Source organism: Neodiprion lecontei, chromosome 3 (genome assembly GCF_021901455.1).
Source record: "Neodiprion lecontei isolate iyNeoLeco1 chromosome 3, iyNeoLeco1.1, whole genome shotgun sequence".
Taxonomy (NCBI): domain Eukaryota; kingdom Metazoa; phylum Arthropoda; class Insecta; order Hymenoptera; family Diprionidae; genus Neodiprion; species Neodiprion lecontei.
In genome coordinates, this window is record NC_060262.1 from 34,725,760 (window position 1) to 34,741,146 (window position 15,387).

Below are 15,387 nucleotides of genomic sequence, written 5' to 3' on the forward strand. Positions count from 1 at the left end.
ATAAAAGGCAAACAAGGATGTCTTGGCCAGGCCAAGGATCCTGGATTATTTGCTTACAATGGAACCAGAGGACCGCAGCTGCTGGCTCACTGATTCCTTCACTCGTGGTATATTCGCGTTTGCCACGTTCAGCCGTATATCCTTCTCTTTCAAGGATGCAGGACTACTAGGGCTTAAGACCACGAAGTACGAATTGTACAAATTCTCCGTTCAAATTTGTTAAATTGCAAATTTACGCGTCGTCAACAAACGATTACAACGTGTAGGCAAATATGGTCAACGGTTACACTCGGAAGAATGCTTAGTTTCAACAGCTAGTATCCAGTTGCCTTGGCAAATTTTAAGATCAATGTACGAACCGTCAAACGTTGCGGATTTCGACGCGCCTAAAACAAAATTACTAAAATTATTTTACTCGTGAAACACAAAATTTTACATAGTCTTTTTATAAGTTTTCATAAAGTTTGTCAAGACATTCCGAAACACTTTGCAGCAATTGTGACATATCAGATCCACGCATTGAGATTATTCTCCAAAGATTGCAAATCGACTTTGTCGTTCTTTGCCGTGGAGGAAGTTGTACGATTTGCGAACTGAAATTCAGGGGGTTGAGGTAACCCTGTGGAGGGGTTTGAACATTTTTACGGCTCAGACCTAGGGACGCGGTCTAAGTTGCGTAAGCCTGCAGCCTAACTTTGCCGGCGGCAACAATCGATGCTGATGTAATTATCCAAACGTTGAATTCTTTATCGGACTGAAACAATGGCGTATTTTCAGACCAAACAACATCGCGTACCCACTGACTGGGGTGGCACCCCCCTGGCGTGTTCTCTTTGTTTATACTACGCAATAGAATAATCTCTGCACAGAGTTCTGTAACTACAATCGTGGAAGAGCCGATGGATGTGTACATGCTAGACGTACGCGGCGCATGTACGTCGTAAGAAAAATGCATACCTCAACAAGCAATCCCTTAGAGAAATTGTCCATTGCTCCATAATTGATGCTAAACTGATAACATCGGTGAATTATCAGTGACGATAATTCTATAACAGACCGCGACAACTCTAAACAATAATGGCGCATGTAATCAGTGAAAAAGTTTTGCTAGGCACGGGGACGAGCAATCAGGTGCCTGTTTCAAAGTTTTCCTCGCGATGGAGGATTGTAGTTGTTTCGTACAGTCGGCTGAGTGTAGACCGACTCCCTTTATACTCGAGGATATTAATGAATTTTGCGGGTCGTCTTGAGAATCACGTTAGGATTTCGGAGAAGCTGAATTCGGATTTCAGTTAACAAAACAAGATAGAAAAGAGGACGAAGCTCCGATTTTCCCGTACCGTCTTAATTTAAATCAAAGATCCATGCTTATCTGGTGTGCGATAGTGCGCGGCGGGCTAAGGCTTTTAGTCGAAGAGTTATTCGAACGTGGATTTTACTAAGTGAGATGATAATGCATTGGGACAACAATCCGGAAGGCGATGCGGCAGCGAGCGTCCGGGCCCTGCATAGATATCTTACCGGGGATCCCCGCGTATCCGCGGTATATAGCGTTATCTAATCCCGAAGGAGTGTTGATTCTGCAGCTCACACCCGCATCACGCGATGAGGTTTTCGTGTCGCCGGGGATTACCCCTATTTTGCGACCGGGAACCCCCTACCTTCGGCCACCTACTCAGCCAGCACCCTCGGGCCGCCGTCGTAAGTTCGAATGAAAACAAAATTAATGCTTTGCCACAACACGGTTGTAAGCTCCTTGAGTAATTACCCAGCCGTTTTGGTTCCTCGGTTGGTTGCATAACGAATTGTATAAGTAGGAAAACCGATCGGTATGTAGAAGAATAAGTGACTTGGGTAGAATTTTCACCTTCGCCGAATCAGCCAATCTTACGAATCACCGCCCTGCGAACTTTATTCGGCTTCCTCAGTTTTGATGAAACTTTAACCGCTGATAAAAATTTACTTTAAGTATAATGTATAATTAACTTGTATACCGAATGTAAATCCTCGTGCCTTACGTAATTTTTACAAATCTTCCCACCAACATTTCTCCAATTTACCGAAGCCTCGAGTTCGGCCATCGATTTACAGTGATAATGAGAAAAAGAAGAGAGATAAAAATGTTTTTATCGGAAAAGTGAAAGAGAGAACGGACGCGGGCGGATTTTGTTTCCGTTGAGTGTTAATTGGTTCTATCGAAAATATGACGGTCACGCCAATTGGCTGCATTTACATGTATCTCGTATGTATACGTACACTGCCGTTGTCCAATTATAGAAAATTAATTGGCAATCGATCAACTACGACGACTCGGTTGCATTAAACTAGCGACGAGGCAAACAGCAAATAACGCGCCAGATTGCACGGAATTTACTGTCAAGCCCTTTGAATATATCGATGTTATTGTAACGCGTTCACCAATTACGTTTGTGATAACCGTTGACGCGTATATTTACTCCTCGTTCGCCGCTGCAGCATAAAATTAGTTTCGCCCATCATCCGGTTTCCATAACGTGATTTGGTGCGATCGCGATACCAATAATGATCAATTTATAAACCGGACGTGGCGTCACGGATGTTGTTACAGAGATCATTTGCAAGACGAGTACCTGAGGGTAAATTTTACGTTAACGTAAGTTTCTGCTAGATGAATACTGGAATTACGTTTCGTGAGAGTTCCCGTAAAAATCGCCTGACAAAGGTATAATAATATATAATACATTACACTCCTTTTTAGCGGTCCGTTCCTCTTCATCTTTCCTGCTCGCAGCGGGTCTAGAAAGCAAATATTTGCCGCAACGAATTATAATCCGTGTGGAAGTTAAAATATAGTGACGCGGATGCCCGAGCTTTTGTGTTGAGACTTCTTTTTTTATAGAATTCGGCATCTTTCATGATGCTGCGGCAGGATTTAACGCGGGATGGAAATTGAGGAGATATTTAGCTTAGGATGAAGAGGGAATTCGCAACGCGTAGTTCTCTGTCGGCTCTATTCTTCCAGCTCCGGCATGTTACTGCACAGAATTCTTTCCTCGATGAAGGTGACATCTGATATCTTTCTTAACGAACCCATCAGTCGCGCCTTTATTATACGTATATTACACTATCGGCCAGAAACGTATTTTTTTCATTACCGCGTCCCAATTTTCAGTGTCGGAATAATGAAATCTGATCGCTTCAGACTTTTTTTTTTTCTCTGTTTAATTTTTCTCGCAAAAATAAATGTCTATTTCTCACGAGTATAAGTTATTACGATGAATCGGAGAAAGGCACTTTTGGCGAAGATTCACGTAGACGCACAGAGATAGGATTAGGACCTACGGGCAATCAGTGCGAAAATCTAATACCGCCGTGCCCTAATACCGTGACAATACCTGCAAAACAGACAAAACAGATGTTTTCACGTCTATAAGCACGACGTTAAGTGGATGCTGGGGACACCTGCTGAGCTTGTTTCTCGGGGGTCACACTCGAACCTCTTGGCTTAAAAATCAAAGGCTTTCGTCCGGGAAACACCCGTGAAACTGCGCCAGTGTTGCCGCGCTACGGGATGCTCGTCCTTTCCCGCAAACGGAATCGTGGAAATTCGCAAAGCCATCTTTACAGGCTTGACGTTGAAATTCTGACATGGAATGTGCCTGCATAACGACAAAGAAGAAACTATGGCACAGAAGAATGCCGCCTGTTTGTTGTATCGGTAACAGTACAGCCAGCAGATACCAAAAAGCAAACAAGGAAACTACTGCCGTGTTAAAAAACAGTGACGGAACTCTTGGGGATAAGTGAATTCAGCAGCGTGACAGTATTATAATTGTTGAACTTGATTACACGTATCTACAGATGAGGAAACTCGGTTTATACTCGTCTACACCGCGCAGCAAGCTTGTACCTACCTAATTAATGCAACGTGCATTATGCCTTCTTTGTCGTTCTCCCGTGACTATTTATCGTAATTAATTATCCAGACAAAGTCACGTATTCGCCGGAGGCATGATCACGCTGTATGCAATAATTCCTGCAGGCGATGCCTGTATAATAACAAGTGTAACAGCTGCTGCAGGCGCGAGCGAATGAGGTAATATTTTCACGGTAGGTATACTTTAAGACCGAGATTCGAAACGCACGTCCCTGCCGCGGATGCCCCTGGGGGATGAAAATATTCAGAGTAAACTTCACCTCGGGATTATCCATGAACCTCATCTTTTCGCGTTGAGTACCGCAGCCAATTAGGTGTTACATCTCGTGAAAATACGACTGGAATTGAAGAGATTTGAGAGGACGGTGGGTTCGGTGGTTACGCGTCGCGATGTAATTTGTATAATATACTTCTTGACTTGGAATTCCTGATCCTTCCACAATGTGTTTATATCCTTGTAAATCCTTCGAGCGCTAAAAAAACTCTGAGTGGAGTAAAAATCAGGTTGCGATCTAACGCGAAAACCAAACTCGAAACGTTTGACTCGAGAGAAAACCGAGTTCATTCAATCGGTCTCCGTTTGCCGGACTTGAGATTCTACGCAGCTGTAACGCTCGATTACCGCAAAAGCTTGATTCCGAAAAAATTAAGTCTCGCCTCTCAAACACCCGACGTAACATCTCCGGCAGCGATGCGACTCGATTCGAAGACTTTTATTGACTTCCGATTGCATTACCATTTATTTCACTCACCCGTGATAATTTGATAAGATCGGTGAAAGGATAGCGCGGCACTCTGCCGTTGACAATGCAATTAACTTTTCCTTTGTCCCGCGAACGCGAGTTGTCATATACTTGTCGCGGGCAGGCCAATAAGCAGGGCTCTCGCCTCTCCGACAATGGGGCCAACTTATTATATTCATGAGTCTCAGCTCGTTCGCACTTCGGGGGAAGTGAGAATACGAGAAGTCCTTTGATGCGGCAAATTTACCCATCCTCGATCCAGTCGACGCGTTCTATTATATGATTTGCAGAGAATGAGACCACCGCTGCTGACAACAATTCACACGATGGTCCCATATTTTTTTTTTATCACGAAGCAGCGAATACTTGGAACGGAGATGAAATCAACTGCGGCACTTAAAAAAATGTTGAAAGCCGTTTCGCTTTGTGATACGTTTTGATCGGGTAATGGGTTAAATTTTCAAGAAACAAATCCTTTTTATAGGCCTTAATGGAATTCGTACGTGGTTTTGTAATTACTCTCTTGACGAATCTCCGTGAGACGGAAAGCTGCTCATAGTACAGAATCCTAGTGAAATGCTATAGTAATCTAAATCGTGTTTTGTACCACCATCTTGGTCTCGCATAGACTTCGATGTGCGACGAGTCGCAAGGCTGGCTCGCGCCAGATCCTTCGAACTGGTCCTACAAAATGGGCCCTAATCCACAGCGCGGCTAATCCCACATCTCGCACGCTGCCTCGAATTGCAACTGCAGCCTAGTACGGAACTTGTGCATGTGCAGCATGGCCCGTTTATATCCTCATATCGCGCATATGCCGGTATCCTATGGTTGCTCCGAGAATGCGAGCAAAACATTTAAGGCGCGGTTAGCGTTCGACATTTGGACTCGGATTGCAACCGAATTTGAATTTTTCAATCAAGTATAACTATAATTGGAACTGCAACGAACAGCGTGCATCGTGTGTTCAATATTCGTCTCTGTAATGACGGACGTACAGCAACCAGAAATTCATATAAAAGAAAGAGAATGACGAAGGGTTCTAACAGCATCCCGCGTGTAAAGCTGTAAGGGTGATTCAGGGGGCAGGGATACATGGGATCTAGGATCTCTGGATTCGACCACGATTAACGTCCGGATTAGGATTAGGGTTGGCATATATGTATCCCTGCGAAAGAATAGCCCATATATACGTATTCGCACACGCGGCGAAATTGTACGCGTATGTAAGTTTCCGAACGGTTTCAACGTATGGATGGACTGTTACATAATACAACGTCGAACACACGTACGCGGTTTCGTTTGTACCGTCGTACCCACACGAACCGGAACTATGTACATAACATACACATACGTACGTGTATAATATTTCTACTACGCGTGTAGAAGCTGCACGCGAGATTTTCCCATCCCCTAATACCCATTACAACGGTTTTATGTTCTTAAATCGGGCACACGGACGCGGGATTTTAAATAATTGAAGAGACATTTTACGGATTACAGTTCAACGATACCCGGCGTATCTGGCATCACGACGGGTACCTAATTTTTCTACGGTCTGACGAAAATTTGAATAACTTTAACAATATCAGGTTTAATGTGTTAGTTTCACGACTGTTGTAAAAAGAGGTATTAAAGAAAAAAAATTCTTACGCTAAAGAGAGCGATCCGGTCCGATTATCTCAATACGGTACAAGTTCGATAATTGAGGAATCAGTATGAAATGATTAATATCGAATAATCTGGACAATATGGAAAATAATAAGTATAATATTCGCGGATTGAGCGATTGTTGTAAAATGGGCATTTGAATTTGCACCCGATTATGACATATAATTCGATGTACATTTTGGACACAGAATTTGCGTAATTGTACAACCTTCGTGGATGAGGATCTTCACGTAAATGCATATCGCGTATGCAGAGACGTACGTGCATAGATTCAGGGAACAGACGAACGGAAGGTACAAAGAGAACGGCGTGAAAAAACGGTAACACACGGGGCGTCTGATGATTATCCACACTAAATGCGTCAGCCCCCTCCACCGGCTTCAACCCTCCGGTTACGAAGTTACGCTTCCGGTTGTCATCGCGAAATTCTGTCCCCGAGAGCGGCGTTTTCCTAGGGGATGGAACTCGAAGCCACGCCTAGCAGCCAATCCGCGAGAAGACTGCAGGGTGGCTCAGGCAGCGAGGGTGGCGCGTCGACGAGGAACTACGAGGCCGGGGCTTCGTGTCTGGACATTTGTCTCTTCTAGTTATCGAAAAGCTCGTCGAGGAGAGGGCGTCGAAATTCGCCAATGCACCGGCCCGAGTTTTCAACCAAGTCGTAAAATTTCTTTCCGCCTTCCATTGCCGTCAATTTATTCTCTCATTCGTCTCGGTAATCAGTCGACGAATTGAAACACCCGGGGTGTCGCAACATGTTCACATCGACGATTTTCATCAATCGACGCTGTTAAATCATCGTCCGGCGTGTTTTAAACGGGCGGTAAAACGTCCATGATCAGAAGTTTCGTGAAGTTAGAACCAACGGGATTGAAGAAAGATGAAAAAGTGCCAGAGTGCCTGATTCGTTGATTAGTTTCTCACTTCGATTGGCTCGGGCTGATCGAATTCGGTCGAATTTAAGGTGAAAGTGATCCAACACTCGGCCGACGCGACGGATGCCGAAATCTGTGCGGAACACCGATGTGAAATAGATGTAGAGAGTGGTAAAGCTCGAGAATAATTCGCTACAAACGTCGAGGCGATTGCTTTGAGTTGCAAATATCGTGGACAGGGAGATCCGTCCGTCAAAGCGAATGTTGCCTCCGACTTCCGGTGAAGTGGATCCCCTGAAGGACCTCGGAAATACAATTGACAAAGCTTCACGGTCTGCCAATTCGTGCGGAGTGACATCGGAGGTAATAATATTTGGAACATGGTAGAAAGCATCTTCGCCGGCGATTCCCCAAAATCAAGATCCTCGATGACCGAACCTTCCAGCCCTGTTCAGGACGGACCAGGACTTTCTGGGTACAGTCACGCCTACTTGTACGGCTACGGGGCCGACACCTTGCAGCAAAAGATCAAGTCCGAATCCCAGATAATCCAGTCGTCAAGAGATCATGCGGATCTCGATCGCGAACGCGTATTTTCCAGGAATATCCACAGTCCCGCGAGCCCTGACCAATTGAATTACCGTCCGTCCGTCTCCAGGCCCAGCTCTTCGGCTACCATGTCTTCGCCCACGTCCATATTCACCATTGACAGTATCCTCGCCCCTCGCACAGGTGGCAACGTCACCCCGACGAGCTCCGGGAGTTTGTCAACCCTGCCGAATGCCGAACCAATTAACTCGCCGCCGAGGACAGCCACCATGCATCCCCTTCAGCAGCAGCTCCATCACTTGGCGTTCACGTCTGCAGATTTTCTAGGTGGGTTTGAATTTTCAAATCACCCGTGTGATGAAGATTGCGTGTTTTTATCAAAATACGGCCGAAACAGAGTCGACGAAGGGAACTTCATTCAAGGGGAATTTTCATCACGTGTACTCGACTCGTATTTCAGATTTTTCGAGACAAGTGTTGTAACCATCGTTTAAATTTTGCGACATTTTTTATCGACGGACGCACGAGAGCAATGTTTTCAACGAACGGTTGAAGCCTTTTTAGAAAAATATCGGAGGGGTCGTTTCGACGCAGAATGTATTTACACAGCAAATACGACGATTCGCTAAATTAAAATTCTGTTGTCTTTACTGATGCGCGAGGCTTCCGTAGAAACGTTACAAGAAGCCGTAGCAAGTGCGAAACGAAGATTCATCGCTTTGCCTTCCTCGATGAGCCGCGCCGATTGTTATCAGACGATAAACATATTTCTAAGTCAAATTTCATTTCTAAACACCAAGGATATATTTCTTGCCCTTTTCGCGTATAACGCGATAGACGAGTATAAATCAATTATCGATCCTGCTTATTAATCGATGGAATCGTTCTTGCGAAAATTCTCTGACATCCCAAGCGATTCGGATACGGATGAATGGGTGTTGGAATGATATTTTCACCCTGCAGTCACGGGCTGCAGTATTTTTCCGTTTCAAAGGAATATTGTCTGGTCCGCGGTGCACTCGAGCCGAGACAAATCCGACGTGAAACCTGAAGGCATCACCCGTCTCGCCTTTTTACCACCTTAAAAGCGCTAAGTATTTTCGTATTTTTTCCCACCCCGAGACTGGAACTAGAAACGCATCGTCGCCCTGAAACCTACAATCCGTCTTCCTTTCGCACGGACGGTTTCGCGCTTGCAAATCTGCCGCGAAACTCCGGATGGTGAGCAAAGCTCTTTTTCTACGGAGAGCGTACATCCATCGACGAGCGGGGCGGTGAAACGTTTAGGGGTAAAATGTAAGCAGCTTTTTTTGTAAGATTTTAAATAAGGTCTCCCGGGGGAATACGGACTCGGCACCGGCGTCTCGACGCCTCGTGACATGCGAGGGAACGCTAAGTGTACGCCGCAGAGTTTAAACTCTGGAGAAATGTAATCCAGGTGAAGCCTTAATGGACTCACAGCTAAACTGGATTCATATTTGCCAATCTGATATACATTCTTAGACTCGTTTATTTCCTCGTCTCAAACGGCTCTACACTGTTGCATAAATTTGTATAAAAAAAAAAAGAAACAAACTTAAGTTATACCGATTCGAACCAATTTCAAATCCATTTCCACTATCCCATTCGGTCAGATTCTTACAATTTAGTTTAGGCCTTTCATTTAGCTTACGAAGAATCTGTGTATACTGATTAAACTTCGAGAAGAAGCGCATAATTATGGTGGACTCATTTTAACCTGAATTGTCACACCAGCATGTAGCATTCCAGATTATCAATATACAATTCGATTGCGATTCGTTACAGTTCGTAAGAGAGCAATAATTTCACAATATTATAAAGCGTGATCGGCGAGAGTGCGCAGCTTTTTTCAAATTCGATTACTTACTTAGGCTAGCTTAGAGTAAACGGTAAATTTTTGACCAGACTGACTCCTGCTTATCCGATTGTTGCCGCTCTGTTTGTTTCAGCTGCCGCCTATCCGGGATTGTATCCTGGAGGTTACGTCGCTGCGATGGCAGCGGCCGGTGTTTCGCTTCACGGGCAACCGGCTTTTTATCACGCGACGCATCCTTATCACATGAATCCAGGGGTTCCGGGGGCTGGACCGATGACCAAGAGGAAACGGCGCCATCGTACAATATTCACCGAAGAACAATTGGAGCAGCTGGAAGCGACTTTCGACAAAACTCATTACCCCGATGTCTTGCTCAGAGAGCAGCTGGCCCTTCAGGTTGATCTGAAGGAAGAGCGCATCGAAGTGAGTTGAATTTTAACGAATTAAGAAACGTTTCAACATTTGGTTGAAAATCTATTAGCTTGAAATGAAAAATCATCCGTGAAACAATCGTTTTCTGGACGGTAAACTCGCGAGGGTTTCTTCCGAGTACCTAACCGAGTATATTACAGTTACATGTGTCCTTTGAAGCGTCTGGTCGGATCGACGCGTTCGCTTTCAATTATTGAGGTTTTGCTGATACCCCGAATTTGTTGTGTTAAAATAATACAGGACTGTGTTCCCAAATATTTGTAAAGCCCTTGAAATTCTTTCCCTTTAAAGTCCAAACATGAATGGATTCGGTAGAATTATTTCGACAAATAGCGCTGACAAGCCTTGTATACCTATGAAAGAACGAGGGTCTTCCACGACTGGCAGGAAGAGACACGAACGACAGAGTATCCAGTGGTGGAACCTCCGCAGTGGGTCTGACAAATTGGTTTTTTGAGAAATGAAAGATATTCGGTTACTCTCTGGTAAATATTTGACCTACCCGCGTTTGGTCGATATGCACAATTTATAATGTAAGCAAAGCCTCACTGTCGGAAGTCAATTGTTTGTAGCGTTAATGCCGTTAATGCACAAAGCCTATAATATTTTAATGTGACTAAAATGTCCTAAAATAGTCCAACCGGAGTGCTTTTGTTTGACTTGCTCAGACTCTACGATACATTTCTGTCATCCATTAACTCTCCCACTTATTGTCACCCTCGTTTTTCATACGCACCGTATCAAGTTTTATATTTTCACACATTCTCACCCGGATTTTCGATTATTTTTATTCGCACCATTTAAAAAAAAAAGAAGATATTTCGAAAATCGCATAATCACAACTTGTCCCAACCGTTCTACGCGCATGTATTTTTACCTGCTTTTCAGTAAATTCAACCCAGATGTTTAATTACGACGTAATTTTGAGACTCGCGTCGAAACATGATCGACGCCTAAGGATGATTTTACAGCACGATGTAGCGTTCAGGCTTCCGAACTTTACTTATTCGATAGTTCTTAACTAGGAAACTCGTACTACGTCACCTTCGAACACCCTTCAAGTTTAAGCTAATATTTTCAGAGCATATTCTGCGCTTCGATAAGTGACCTGGGTAATAGACCGAGGTGTAACTTATTCGTAATTTCTTACATAATCGTCGATTGATTACCAATCGCTGCATACAATTTACACAAGATGTAAAATTCCAAACTCACTCGATGCTTGTTCGGTCACGACGCGCGACACTTAGAAATTTCGTAATATTCTCTATCTACAAACGAGATTTGCGACAAGGGTATTTAAGGATCTCTGGCAGATCTTACCCTCATGATACAGCGTTTTGGAAGCGAGTATATGACGTATATTCGTGGACCACCCACGTCGAGAGGTAATATCGCTTGGAGTTTGAGAGGCTTAGTCAAGGAGTCTTTTCTGCGGTGAGGTAGCTCATGGATTTTGGAACAACATCAATCTTGCCGCAACGCGCGACTACGCCGGAGATCTTCGCTTCTCTGGATCTTCTATGGATCTAAATTCCTAAAGAAATACAAAATTTGTTTGCATAGACGGCTCTTCACCGCTGCGAGGAAAGATATTCGGGAGGGTATATATTCCCTACGAAATGCTAGTCGTCCTGTTTCCTTGTAAGACTTTACCGTTTTATCGTCGGGAGCTTTTCTCCGTCGGAGTTCAAAGCATTGGCAAAATTACAATTCGTCACTCCTCGCGCTTCACTTTTTACGGGCCAATGCGCAGGTTTCAATTTTTCACAAAACCTTACCACCAATTTTATCTCGCTACGCTACGAGTAATGCTGGGAAACCTTTACTCTTCCCTTATTCAAATATCACTCGCACGCCACCGTGAATACCTACGTAAATCGTAAAATTTGTCTGAGAATATGCAATATCATTAGCGAATCAAACCGTCTGACAATGAGTATCGGTTGTCTTCCTAATCGACTCGGACAGGCGTGTCGTGCAAACGCAGGCGTGATATACACGAGTTAAAATTCTTTGATCCTTTCTCGTCCCCTCGCCCTTTCTCCATTACCTCTGGTCCTCTCACCCTTACAGTTCTCATCCATTCGGAGGGTGTCGCTGTTGGTTTATAAATCAGCAGAGCATCTTTTACGAGTTGTTTTCATGAAACGAATCATATAATATTCAAATAAGTTCAATTATTATCATGCGTATCTAGAAAAAAATTTTTTTTCAAGTGATAACAGTTTTTTGTCGAAATTTAAAAAATATATTAGCAACTGAATACGAAAGACTAGACGGCATATCATATAAATATTTTAGCAGCACTTGTTTCGTCAAATTCAAGGTTTAGAGTTGAATACATGAAAGCTCAGACACGACGGATGAAAAAAAAAATTTGACCACGCAATTACGGTACCTAAGTATACAAATTTTAATGCCTACAGATTTAAAGAAAATTGTGTTAGTATAAATTCAAGGAAGAGTTTGTCATCCACATACTAACTCGGGTTTTTTTTTTTTTCTCAACAGAAATGATGAAGCGAGTAAATATGACATAAGACCACCGCAGATAAGAAAACTCTGACTTCACTGTGAAATTTCGCACCTAGGGAGTCCTGGAAAAACCTAATCTGCTTTTACTGCCTAAAACTTTGAACAGACCGTACACAGTGAAAAGGCGCATTCATTTATTTGGGAAAAGTAAATAGCCAAAGACTTTACCGATTATACTGTTTTCCTTGTGTTTTCTATTTTACTTCCGTAGTATAACATACGTTTCCACGAAGTTTAAACGAAAATGCTGCTGCCTGCCTTCAAAAGGGGACAAGACACAATTTATACGAAGTTTCAGAAAAATTTACTGATACGCGTTACGCGTAGATACACAAACTGACGATATTTCAAATTATCAAATTCAATCGTTGATGTCAGCGTGACAACCTTGGATACGCGTGTCTCTGAATGGTAAAGCTGATTATACAGGGACGAACGGATATGCAAGTCAATATTCGCAAGATATGTTGCAAAATAATGAAAAAAGATAGGGCTTTTCACGCCATCTCAGTAACATTTTTTAATTTTGCCAAGGATTTTTTCTACGTTCGTACGAGGCCTGAAAAGCTTCAAAGAATTTTTAAAAAAATTTTGAATCACGCGTCTTTACCCAATAATTTTTTAAGCCCATCTCAAAAACACAAAAACAAAAAGTTGATTTTTATGAAACAAGATAAAAAAACATTTGATTTCCGAAATGATCCGTTTTTACGCACGATTCAAAGTGGGTCCTCGTATATTTAAACTTGTTTTAAAATCTTTTTCTATTATTTCAGTCGTTCTTTCTCTTTTTATATCTGTTAAGAATCTGTTACAATACACACCGCATCTCCTATGTTTTTTCAGTTTCAAAACAAACTCACTATTTTTTTTTACGATCAATTTACGTGTTTCTGAGATGGGTTTAAAAAATGACAGGTTAAAGAAGAGTGACGAAAAAAATTTGAAAAAATACTTCGAAGCTTTTCAGGACTCGTAGTAAGTTGGAAAAAATCCTTGATGAAATTAAAAATGTTATGGTCAAACATTTACTGAGTTTTCGTGGAAAGCCCTGTACATATAAATGTATGAGTTTGCTCAGGCTTCCGTTGATACTCGGTCGATCTACGTTAAATTTTGAAATGTAATGTTCACACGAAGACGATGTTGGGTTCACACGTCCTCTGGTCGATTGCTCATCATAAAATGCATCGGGTAAAATTTCGGTGAGACCGTAGAAGAAATTAACAAGACAATAAGTAAAGCGGTTTTGGTTTTATGATATTACAAATTCTTTCCAGATTGTTCTTTAAGGTTACTCTTTAGTCAATCTAAAATCCATGGCTGTATATGAGACTTGGATTGGTTGTTAATAGGAATGAAGCGAATCCCCTCGTTGAATATTGGACCAGATTACCGGTCAAAAATGTGAAAACGGGCTTTTTGATAATTGGACTTGCAACATAGCACTTATGGCCATTTCAAGTTTTATCGACGGAGATACTGTCACAATTATTTCATAAAATTCATAAACCTTGACAAAAAACGAGATAATGGTTGTTCGAATAATGATCTTTCCAACGACATGTTGAAAAAGAGACGTTGCTGACCGTTTCGAACAGATTTTTAATGATAAAAACAATGGTGTATAATTCAAAAATCTCACAACCGGGACGCGATGATATGGCGCGGAATTTGAGCATCGTGAATCGAATCTTCGCATAATTTGTATTGACTTATTACTAATAATAACAAAATGAAGATTAAAACTTTCATTTTTGATTAAAAGAATTCTATTGTACATTGATATGTATGAAAATAATGCAACTGTTATACACTCGCTATCAATTGTGTCTGATGACTACTACATTCAAACGAAAAACTATATAAAACTAACAGAAGTTTATTAATAAAATTATAATAAACCATCATCCAAAATGTTCTTAAAATTCGTAAATTTAATTTTCGCGGATTAATCCAACAACATTAACGTAAATTAGACAATTTTCCAAAAGGATGTTCTACTGTCACCGTAATCACTGAAGAACCACCTTAATTCCCAGAGACTTGTTATGTATCCAGTCAAGACGTATTGCCACGTGCCTTTCTGCTTCGCACTAATTGAATCTGACGCATACAAGTCTCGTTCGTTCGCTCGCAAGCTCGTGTCACGGCTTAATTCCGTCGCTTCATTGCCTATTATCAATGTTGTTGTTTCAGGTGTGGTTCAAAAACAGACGGGCCAAGTGGCGTAAGCAAAAAAGAGAGGAACAGGAAAGGCTTCGTAAGCTGCAGCTCGAACAACGGCAACGTACCGACGACGCTGTCGTCATGTCGCCAATAAGAGTCGCGAATCATCTAACCCTTAGGAAAGATCCCCATGATCAGGATACCGATAGCTCTGATCTCGAAGTGGCGTAGTCTTCGAAAACAACCTCGCAAACAGACTTATGTCTTGTCACGTACACCAGCGTGCATGCTTTCACGATTTAGAAATTTGAAATTAAGATTTCGCGGGATGCGGTATTCGGTCGTATCTCATTCTCAGCCGAGTGTAAATAAGATGTACATATGCCTGTAAATACTGATAAACTATGAATGTAGAGAAATTAATAAATTATTGTTCGAATAGGAAAGACGCAAATGAACGCAATTACGTTTATGATTCAGGAATTTCTGAACGATCGTCGTCGATATATTTACATTAAGTATAGATATGCAAACGGAATGCCTATCGATTTCACTCGCAATCTTGTAGCATGGGTAGGTACGTTGGAAAAAATACATTGTAACATTTTCGTTTGAAGAAAAATAACAAGATCTCCACGCCTGGAAATTAATTCATTGCCT

The 15,387-nt window shown here is 42.3% G+C and overlaps 1 protein-coding gene across 2 annotated transcripts; it reads left to right on the plus strand.

The window, feature by feature from the left end:
* The first annotated feature begins 7,470 nt into the window (after positions 1 to 7,470).
* Positions 7,471 to 15,164, plus strand: LOC107226098 (homeobox protein goosecoid-like). Of its 2 annotated transcripts, XR_006903174.1 has the most exons (4): positions 7,471 to 8,078; positions 9,722 to 10,011; positions 12,535 to 12,705; positions 14,758 to 14,893. XR_006903174.1 is itself a non-coding variant. In XM_015666782.2 (3 exons), exons 1-3 carry the CDS (start codon positions 7,583 to 7,585, stop codon positions 14,956 to 14,958), a joined length of 987 nt encoding a protein of 328 aa, XP_015522268.1. In that variant the 5' UTR covers positions 7,471 to 7,582; the 3' UTR covers positions 14,959 to 15,164. The 2 variants fall into 2 exon arrangements, 1 of the variants encoding a protein (XP_015522268.1); XM_015666782.2 differs by lacking the exon at positions 12,535 to 12,705 and having other exon boundaries at positions 14,758 to 15,164.
* The last annotated feature ends 223 nt before the right edge of the window (positions 15,165 to 15,387 follow it).

Excerpts from the sequence above, each read along its gene's own strand:
- LOC107226098 (XM_015666782.2), top strand. The coding sequence starts at position 7,583 with ATGGTAGAAAGCATCTTCGCCGGCGATTCCCCAAAATCAAGATCCTCG. Across the intron at positions 8,079-9,721 it reads CACGTCTGCAGATTTTCTAG|CTGCCGCCTATCCGGGATTG; the intron begins GTGGGTTTGAAT and ends TGTTTGTTTCAG. Across the intron at positions 10,012-14,757 it reads TGAAGGAAGAGCGCATCGAA|GTGTGGTTCAAAAACAGACG; the intron begins GTGAGTTGAATT and ends TTGTTGTTTCAG.